This window comes from Cervus elaphus, chromosome 2 (genome assembly GCF_910594005.1).
Source record: "Cervus elaphus chromosome 2, mCerEla1.1, whole genome shotgun sequence".
NCBI classification, from domain to species: Eukaryota; Metazoa; Chordata; class Mammalia; order Artiodactyla; family Cervidae; genus Cervus; species Cervus elaphus.
In genome coordinates, this window is record NC_057816.1 from 5,886,099 (window position 1) to 5,896,842 (window position 10,744).

The 10,744-nt window shown below is 44.8% G+C and overlaps 1 protein-coding gene across 1 annotated transcript in view; it reads right to left on the minus strand.

Annotated features, from left to right (window-relative positions):
* KDM2A (lysine demethylase 2A) overlaps nt 1–8,420 on the minus strand; it is an 88,647-nt gene extending 80,227 nt beyond the window's left edge. Inside the window, exons 1-2 of the mRNA XM_043925433.1 lie at nt 7,623–8,420; nt 6,274–6,397 (exon numbers count right to left, since the gene is read on the minus strand). Coding sequence (XP_043781368.1) covers nt 6,274–6,315 — 42 coding nt within the window. The 5' untranslated portion in view covers nt 6,316–6,397; nt 7,623–8,420. The remainder of the gene's footprint in view (nt 1–6,273; nt 6,398–7,622) is intronic.
* Between the last annotated feature and the right edge of the window lie 2,324 nt (nt 8,421–10,744).

The window sequence follows — 10,744 nt, forward strand, 5'->3', positions numbered from 1 at the left end:
GAATCTCTGTTTTAAATAAATCTGTCCCAACTGTCTAAAATATCCACCAATATTCTCACCTCCCTCTTTTAAATACCCTCCCACTGATTTACCTGATAATCGAGATAATTCCAGAATCCACCTTAATTCATTTCTTTGCCTCCAGAATCCTCAGAATTCACTTAGCAGTACAACTCTCTCAATAACAGGTCAGTTCTCTTGTTTAAAACTAGAGTTGGTAATGCAGTTGGTATGAGGACTCTGGGCTCATGATCCCCAGTCAAGCACTCTTTTCCATCAAAATACACTGCCATCCATCAGACAGCAAGTTTTGTCAGTCCTTCATTGCCCAGGAGTCTTGCTTCTATCCTTCCTTTCCATTTCTACTCTCCATACCCCAGAGTGGTGGTTCTAAAACTTCTGCACGCATCAAAACCACCTGGCTTGTTAAAAATACAGGTTACTGGGCCCCAACCTCAGAGTTTCTGATTCAGCAAGAATGGGGCAGGGTCCAAAAATACACATTTCTAAGCAGCTCCCAGATTCACAGATAAGGTCTACCTTGCTGGTAAGGGGACCACAGTTTGAAAACCACTGCACTTGAGTGCAGGTACCTATCACCTCAAGAGGTAATATGTTTCAATCTTCTTTCAGACACCTTCCTGACATAAAACTACAAAAATATTACTCCTAAAACACCACTCTGATCAAATTAGTGTTCAATTAAAAACAAACCATAACCTGTAGTGGCTCTCTATTTTCCATAACCAGCTTTCATAATTGTTTAAAATGTGTTCCCTACATTACCAACACTACCTCCCAAAACAAATCTTCTACTTTAGCCCTATTAACCTAACAGTTTACCAGACCCCCCACTCCATAGTAAAGCTTATGCTATCTTTACCTTCTGCAAGGCCACCCTCTTCCCTCCTCCTCTCTACCTACCTGAAGGAGGCCTTCACCACTGTATTTGTCAAAACCACTGGTTTGGTCACTATCTGCTGCCTTTTATCTTTATGTTTTAAGTTTTTACCAAGTACTCACAGATAGAGAAAACCCCCAAGAACCTAAAATTTAAAACAGAAAACAATGATATGAGTGACATGCATAAATAAAAGGCTTGACACATATACAAACTGCACAAATATTGCTACTTTAATAGACCAAGTGCAATAAGCTCAGAACTGACAAAAAGAGAAAGAACACACTAACTTTTAAAAAACATGATCAAATGTTGGCTGTCAAGTATTTGTAGCCATCTCATTTAGGATGTTAAGCAGTGATCTGTTAGGAAAGAAATTGCAAAAGTAGCCTCAAAAAAAGATAAAGTACTCAGTTTACAACTTCCTACAACAGGAGTACCTATTTGTTTTCTGTATGAAATACGCTGCAAGAGAGATAATAAGGAGTGAAAGGAGAAACAGGGTTCAAGGTCTGGCTCCACCCCTTACCAACTTTGTGATCCTGGTCAAGTCAAGGCAGCTCCCTGGGCCTCTATTTCCGTAACAAAAATATTAAAGTTTAAAATTATACCATCTACCTTACAGGGTTGTTTTGAAGATTAAAGGTAATGTGTTTGGAAGAACCTGGCCTAGTACCTAACACATGATAAATGTTTACTGAATTTTAATCTCTGTTGATAGGAAAGCACAATGCAAAAATACAGTATTATCCCAAAAGTGAGACCAAGAGAGCAAATTAATAAAACCTGACTAAGGACGTCCATTCCCCAAGAGGAAAAATAAAGAGAGACATAAAATAAGAATGTCATGTCCCTCTGCATGGTATATACCAAATGTATCCATTCCCCAACTTAACAGTCAAGACCAAGACTTGAGAGTAACACAACCACCATCACTTTCAACTTCACAACCATAAGTTTATCTTAAAAGTCAGCAAAAACCTTAACATAGAAGGTTTAACAGGATTTGAGGAAGAACTTATTTTAGTATATGTGCTGCCGAAGCGAGCACTGAGGAAGAACTTAAAATTCAGACTGAGCTTTTACAGTTAACTAATATTTTCTTATTTGTTGTAGTGGCCTAAATACTATAAATGTGTTCATGGGGCATGTGTGCTAAACGTTTAAGTTTTCATTTGTTAGAGCTTAGGCATTCTGGTTCTTATGTATATACTACAGAACCCAAAACCCCAAGAGTGTGTTCATCCCTGTACACCAAACTCTCCTCCATTCTTGATCTATTCCTAGCAGTCAAGAAAACTCATAGCAAAAGAAAGTATTTATGAGGGGTTTCCACAATATCAACAAATAGTTACTGAGCATTTTCTATATATTGCAGACCGAGAGTACTTTCTTCTCTCTTTTTGAGGCTACTTATCAAGCACTTTCTATGAGTCAGGCACTATTCAAAGCATCTAGTAGATACCACAAAAACAAAGTCCCAAATTTCAAGGAGCTTATACTCTAATGGAGATATATGCACAAACTTAAGTATGACAGTGATGAATGCTCAGCAAAATAAAACAAGTAACAGGGCTTAAACACATCCCTCATTCTGGGTCCCCGAAATACAGGTCACTGTGGGAGACTGATGCTTAAGTATAAGAATTAGCTCCCTCATCATCTGCATTTTGAATACCAAAACTAGGCAATAAGATTTTCCTATATTACTAGGAAAGAGACTGCAACAATATACTCTTTCACCAAGAGACTGACAGTTAAGTCTAATGGAATAATTATAAATAAGCAAATTCAACAAATTAGACCATGCTATAATTTTTTTAATTGTTAAGCTATGGGAAAAAAATGGCTTAAAATTAGGTTTTTGTGTTGCCTGGTTTATTCCTGGCCAGAAAAACCTTAGAGAGAGTACATTCAAAGTAGGACTGTTTATAAAAGGGTTAATGTGTTTATTGCTCCTGAATCTGGGGATACAATTTTAAGGGTAACTCAAAGGTGAGAATATCATAAGGGCTTGGTGCCCTCAGTTTCCTGCAACAGATAAAGGATTCAGCTACTTCAGAGAGAATCATATATAACGCACATTAACAGGATTGAGCATCCAATAGTGTAATAATATCCTTTAGAAAATCTCTTAATTTCATCATCATGATTGACAAGCAAGCTGAATTCTCAAGTAAATCAGCATCTCTCCCTTCAGATAACAGCACTAGCTTAAGTCAAGAGAAAAAAGTATCCAGAAATATAAAAGAGAAAAAAGCATAACTTCTTTAACCCTGAAGCATACTGTCTGAAGTATACTGTCTTTGCTTTCTTTATACACTAATGTAGTCATTCATTTGTTTCTACAATTGCCTTTGGCAGGGGCTAGTGAATTTTTTCCATACCAAATGTAACTACACCTTACTCATTTACTTTAATGCACATTATTTTGCCGTTGACTTTCTATGCAATAGCAAGAACTACTTAGAATTGGTGTTTTGACTTCAAAAACCTAAAAGATCATCAACTACAACTGCTAAGGATTTAACTAATATTTTAGACTAAGAAACTCTAAAATACTATATAGAACATTCCCTGTAAATGAATACTTATATATACATGGCTGTGACAAGCATTCAAAACTGCTCCAACACTTTGGCTCCTGAAACCAAATTAAGGAACAAAAGTTCCATAATTAGTACCTGGCAATGTTTCTCAATAAGGTCCCACATCCAAATTTACTAGAAATACAGAAATAAATCATCTTTACCTCAGGACAACCAAATAACCACCCATCACCAAAACTGAAGGTTCTATTCCTCTCACTTTAATACCTCCTTAGGGATGTCAACTTGCCATGGAGAGCTATCTGGCTTTCTTCTAGAAATCTATACACAAAACTACTAATATTTTCATTAAAAACAAAATATTTTCATTAAAAACATACATACCATCTTCAAAGGTGTAATTCTCCTCCACAAATACTAGTTTGACAAAAGAAAAGCCAATTTTTAAAAACTATTTCTGATTTTTTAAAAGATGACTTGTCACAAAGATGATATAAACATCATAATTTATCTCACCAAATCCAAGTCAGTTAAAAGCATTCAAGAGGATCTAGTCAATCATGAATAATACATGTTCTTATTAGTAAGGATACAAATTTTTTTTCGGATACATGAAAGGTTCTCAATATAAAGAAGTTTTGTTCCAACATGAGTCTGGACTCAGACTGTTAATACTGGTACTACATTTTCTCTCCCAAGAAGCTATTCTGAAGATATGTCACAGAGGGACTACCATTTAGATTCTGTCCTCTAAAACAATATGGAAGTAAAAGCCGGTAACACTATAATCAATATACTAGGTGATTCAATTCAATTTGACAAACATATAGCATGAAACCAAACTTTAATCACAAAGCCAAGTTAGTATATCTGTCATTTATTCTCTTTCAAACTTTATGTTCCATGGCCAGTAACTGCAAAGCAAAACTAAATTCTATACTGACCTACTTTAAAGAGACACAGTGTTATAACTACTGCAAAAATTAGCCTTTATGTCATGTTAGTCTTAAAATTCCTCAAATAACTAACAACACAGAATTCTGTAATATAAGTGTTGGACACAGAGCCATTAAGAGCTCGGTAGGCACACTGCCATTCAAAGAAGCCACCAGTATCATATCAAAAGTTATGTTATGGAAGGGATTTACACTTCAGATATAATTTTGTCATGCAATTTTAAAAAGGAAAACAAACATCAGTCACTCTAAACTCCAAGATTATTACCCAAAATTATAAGAAAGATTCTCCCAAAATTTCTGCTTTATCCTCTTACACAACACTTTTACAAAATCACAAACCAGAAGTAAAAATATGCTAGATAAAGAAAGGTTAATATGTGCAACAGGTAGCAATCATTTTACAATTAAAAAAAAGAAAACTTACCAGGACAAAAATCACACTTACCACTACCTTTCTACCTTGTTAAAAAATGTGAAAACTTGTTTTGAAAGACTAGATCCAAAAAAAAAAGAAAGACTAGATCCCAAGATATCTTATTTACAAAACAGCTCAGCAATCCTACCAGCTGATATGATAAAAACGAATTCCAAATAGCGGTAACTAACTGGGAAAGAGTTTTGCAGCATCTTCTTTCTTTTCCCAAAGAAAAATTGAACTCAAGAAATGTCAAAACAAAAAATAAATCCCAAATGTACAAAATTCCACTAATGATAAAAAAAAAAAAATTCCACTAATGATATACTTTATTTATAAAGCTTGGAGATAAAGAATTATAATCTCAACACAGACTGGGAGACAAGAAGCAAACCTCTGAAATAAGGTTTATCAGAAGATTATTGCCTACTGGACATATTAATACTTGCCAACATACACCACACCTTTTCAACAGTCACATTAAAGGGGTGGGGGTGTGGGAAGAACAGCTTATTCTCAAAGAGTCTGGAGATCAACAGAAAAAGAGAATCATTCTTTTTTCCTCCAAATTCAGTCTAAAATGCAGAGCCAAATAAAACCAGCATAAATTCCTTTAGTTAATCTTCTAAGTCTTTCAGTTCACCAAATTTACATAATGAAGACAGTTCTGTGGCTTTCCTCATTCCCCACTCTACAAACATAAATTCAAAATTCTGAAATGAATATATGGTGAGTATTAATAAAGCTCTCTTTGACGAAGAAAAACAAAAATCAAATTCTTTAACTCCAGCAGGGAAACCCTGAGAGGAAAACAGGGCCTAAAGGACAAAGTATCCACATGCAGACACAAGCTAATTCCCTCCAAATCATTACTAAGTAGAAATTTATTTCCATAAGAGAGATCACATACATCCCTCCCAAAATACAGAACTTTATCAGCATCCGGTATTCTACCTTCTCTCAATCAATACCCTTCAACACTATCAATGTTGATTTGTGTTAAAAAAAAAACAAAACCTTACTTTTACTCCCCAGCTCAAAGCCACAGATCTTGGTACAGCATAATCTAAAAAAACAATTATACGGAACTATCCTTCCTCAAATAGCTTTGCTCCTAAAATTTACATTCTAATCTAACTCAATTAGATTTATTACAATTTCAGTATTTTGAAATTAGGAATCCTTGTCACGCTGTAATTCACAAAATCGTCTGATTTACAATCGTTTTGGCAGTAGTTAAAGGCTACCTATACATTCATTTCCAAATAGGATGACTATTACGGCTGTAACTACTTGGCCTAAAACCCACATGAGATATTATCTTCCCTCCTCCTCTGGGGCAGAGAAAAGCCACCTGAAGTTTTAATCACAGTACCTTCACAAATGGAAACAAAATAGTTATTCTGCTTCAAAATTGAAGGAAAAAAAAAAAGGCAAGTAAATACTAACCAATCTCTGGCTGTAACGAATCCTTTCTTCTTCGGGTTCCATCTCTCACTCTTCTGTTGAAATTCTAGAAAGAAACCACTCCAGGGCTGCCTTCCTCTTCCTCCTTAGGAACCAGATTGCAACACTAAAGAATAATGATAGGAGCAGAGATGAGAACTCATCCTCGAACTCAAGCTTTTTTCCCTTGGAATTAAATATTTAGGATATGTGTAAGTTAAAGTTTTCCTAAGAAACCGGGTTCCTCTTCATCAGTATGGAAACTCTCAGCTTTGGGGCAAGTGGTTCCAAACCAAGATCAACAATCACATTACAACTGTCTGAGGCCTATAGGCAAAAGAAGATGGTTTCAGTTCCTTACAGTCGGGCTACACCACTTGTTTTCTCCCCACAGGATTACAATAGGCAAGGCTCCCCATCACAGCAACATTAGCAAAAAAAAAAAAAAAAAAAAGCGGCAGCGGCGGGGGGAGGGGGGGGGGTTAGAACTTTTCTCTCCTAGAGCTGACCAGGTAAAGCAGGCACTGAACTAATCCAGATCCTAACCAAAATAGTTCTCTTCCACCCGCAATTAGAAACTAAATAAAAGGACAGGCTAACTACATAAAGAGAACAAGAAAGGAGGATTGAAATGAAGACTCCAAAACAATTTCCTATACACCTCTAGTAAAATCCGTATACAATCGTCGCCGTCCTTCCTAAACTCCCCGGATCTTTTCATTCCCAAACCACCCCAACACAAGATGCGTACAACTCTGAAACAAATTCAAGAGAGCTGCAAATCAGAAACAAAAATTAATCAGATCTTTCTGTTTAAAGTAATAAAACAAGCGATTTTACTTAGACATATAAGTCAAATTCATCTTTTCCAAACATTAAAAACCAGTTTGCGCGACGGTCGATCCCTAATACCAAGGTTTTTCTTTTTCCTAAATAATTCTCAGGGATAATGGCTTCCACAGAGAATGCAGATTTTTTTTTCTTTTTTGTAACTACATTATGGCCACGTTAAGAGCATCCTTTCAAAACTGCTACGAGACCCGAGGACCCGATGACACAGTTTGCAATAGCAGTTCGTGGCAGAGCCCTCCTGGAGGAAGCCCTCGCCCCAAGTCGGGAGGCAAGCCGTGTTTGCACCCCCTGGGCGAGGACAGCCCGGGCTTGGGAACAGTCAGGGCCAGAGAAGAAAAAAATGGCAAATCTCGCCGGGTTCCCCCCGGGAAAGGCGTTTCAATGGTTCGTTCACCCATCAGAAAAAGAAATAGAAACTTTACATTAAGTCTTTAGATAACACAACGAACCAAAACTTCCAAAGGGGGAGGGGGGTAAACGATAGGAGGGGGAAATCTCACCGGGGATTTTGCTCGAGAGTTCTTGTCCAAGTGAGAAGTGAAAGATTCCAAAAACTGAAAAATTAAATCCCAAACGTCGTCTTCGGTTTTTTTCCGTGGATCAATCCAGTATCCAGAGGGTCAGAGCGACCCGGAAAAGAGAGGAAACAGTTGCTGAATCAAACCACCTCTTCTGGCTTTGCAGACCGGGAGTCGGAGGCGTCAGGAGAGGGGAGCGCGACCCCTCGGCGCCGAGCCCGGGGCGCCCCCGCCTCCCCCGGGCGAGCGGTCAGCAGCCCGAGCGCAAGCCCCGGACCAGCCCCGACCGCGGGGAGCGCCCTCTTCGCCGTGCCCTCGGCGAGCAGCCGCTCGGCCGCCTCCGGAGCCCGGGAGCGACGGCCGATCAGCTGAGACCGGCCGACCCGAGGCTGCCCGCGCCGCCCCGGCCCCCCGGAACGCGGGCCCCGGCCCCGGGGGGCGGAGAGGGCGGGAGCGGCGCGGCGCGCCGGGCTGGGGGCCCGGGGTCCCCTCGCGTCTCCCCCTCAGCCCGACCTCCGCGCTGCGGGACGAGCCCCCGGCTACTCCCCAGTCGCAGAGGAAGGATTCCGGGGGATGGGCCCCCTTGGCGTTGCCCCTCCTCCCGGAGCGCCCCCTGCCCAGGATAGACAGAGCGGCGACAGGCCCAGCCGCTGGGAAGGTGTTCTGCGAGCCGCAGCCGCCGCCGCCGCCGCCGCTGCCGGGGAGGGGTGTTGTTTCCCTCACACAGGAGGAGCCGCTGAAGCAGCCGCCGCCATTTTGAACCCGTCAGACTCTCACATACACACAGCTCCTCCGCGGCGCACTGCGCAGGCGCCGCCTCCCCACCCCTCCTTCGGCTCGCCTCTTCAGCCCCCACCCCCCTTCAACCCTCTCTTCGCTCCTTACCGCTCTCCGGGGTGCACGTGAACGCGCACGCGTCACTCCCCTCTAACGCGGATACTTTGCCGGCGCGCGCACGCGCGGATGCGTCGGCCTGGAATCGCCCGCGCCCCGCGACGCCGACGCGGCTCCCCGCCCCGCCTCGCGTCAGCCTGCCCGCCCTCCCGCCGGCCCACCGCCCCCGCTCCCCGTCGGCCTTCTTCCAGGGCTCCAGCTCGGCCCGCTGCTCGCGCCTGCGCGCAGGCCACGGATCCTCCTCCGCGCGCGCCCTGCCCCCCACACGCCCTCGCTCGAATACACACCTCGCCTCTGTGACCCCGCCCCTCGCCGGCCAGCTGCGCTGGCGGCCCTCCCCCACCTCGCCTGGGAGGGTGGTGACCCCCGACCCCCCAGAAAGCACAACACCCCCCCAAACAGTGGGGAGAAGCTCCCCCGTCCCCTTCAACCGCCCTTTGCCCCAGTCAGCCCGTCACAGTCATACAACCTGAGGGCCGGGCGGCCTGGGCGAGGGCAGCCGTTGCCCGCCTCAAAGCGGGGGTCTCCTGGGGTCAGGCCTCTGGGCCGGGTCGGCCAGACTGCCCGGGGCGAGGGGGCGCAGGGAAGGGGCGCCTTCCCGCCGGCTGCCCTCCCCTCGCGCGCCCGCCGCTGGGCCGAGGCCGGCCTGCCCTCCATCCCCGGGCAGGCCCTTGGCGCCCCCGCCGCGGGGCCCGTCCGCCCTCGGCTCGGGGGGCTGCTTGGTGCAGCAGCCTGGCCCCGCCTCACCCACTCCTCGCCGCTCCGAAGGGGCAGGAAACGGGAGTAGCATGTCTGTCCTGGGCTCGGCTCCCCTGGGGGGAGCTCCGGGCGCTTGACAAGGGCGTCCACAGGTACCAGGCTCGGGAGTGGTCGCCGCGACGGCCCGGGGGCGTTGGCGGCCGGCGCGCCCACCGCGGGCCCGAGGCGCCTGGGGAGGTGGCCCTGGAAGCCCCCGCTCCTCGGCCACGCTCAGGTTTCCGCAGCGCCCGTGCCCCCGGCGGCCCGGGTGGGACGTGACCCCGCCCCCGGCGAGTCGGGGCGCCCCCCACGGAGGGGTGCGCGAGCCGTCCTCGGCCCCCGGGCCGACCCCGCCGCCCCGGGCCGCGGCGGGCGCGGGAGGCCCGGCCGGGAAGATGTCGTCTCTCGGTGCGCGCAGCTTCACGCGAGGGTCAGCGACGGGGCAGCGGCCGCCGAGCCGTGCCAGCCCTGCCCACGAACGGGCTCCCGCGGCTCGACAGCTGCCCGACGGGCTTGCAGGCTGGGGACGTCGTCGGAGCCCGGCCGGAGGTATCTGAGCAACGCCATGCGAGCAGCCCAACCGCGATCAGGGCATTTCCCCAGCCAATCTCGTGCTTTGGGGCCCGTTTAAATTATAAATCCCGTAAAGGACCGTGGCTTGGGCGTTACGCACCCGGGTCAGCTCTACTGGCTTCACTACACTCTTGCTGAGAGGTGTCACACATAGCTTTTTTCCTCCCTGCCTTGGTTTCCTACCGTTTAAACTCTTTGATTCCTGGGATTTGGGGATGGAGAGAGGAAAGGCATGCAGTGAATCATACAACTTCCATAAACAACCTCAAACTCTTTTAAGAAAACGTTGGAGGAAGACAATAATTGAAATAATGATTGAGAGTTCGGTTTGAACTCTAGGGTAAAGGCAGTATGTAAACTCAAGGTATTATAGTTTATTAGCACATGAGGTTTTTCTACATGCAAACTTGGGGAGCTTTACAGATATTCTCTGCTTTGTCTCAGGACATCTTTGGAAATAAGCTAAAGTGCCCGATAGCATTATTCTCATTTCAAAGATAAGACACTTGAAGTACAGAAAGGTTAAACAGCTTGCATGACTATAATAGAGAGGAGTTCAGCTCTGCCATACCAGACCTCAGCACCTCACAAACAACAAAAGGTTTGTTAATATGGTATTGCCCTCTTGCTCTGGGAAATGTTCTTTATTCTAATACCAGTTCTGTTCAGATGTCTTAGATTTCCAGAGTAAATGAAGGGCTTCATCCAAAATTATCAGGCCTAAAGCCTAAGTGTTTCCTACTGTAGTAAAATATATTTAAAAGGCAGCAGTCTTTAATACTGGCACTACCATACGGGATCCCATAGGCATCTGGATCTCTGCAGGTAGAGGAAAAGGCAGCAGCTTGCTTGTTTTGTCTTTAAGAAGAGATTTTGCCATTGTCAGATTGAGTGTCAGG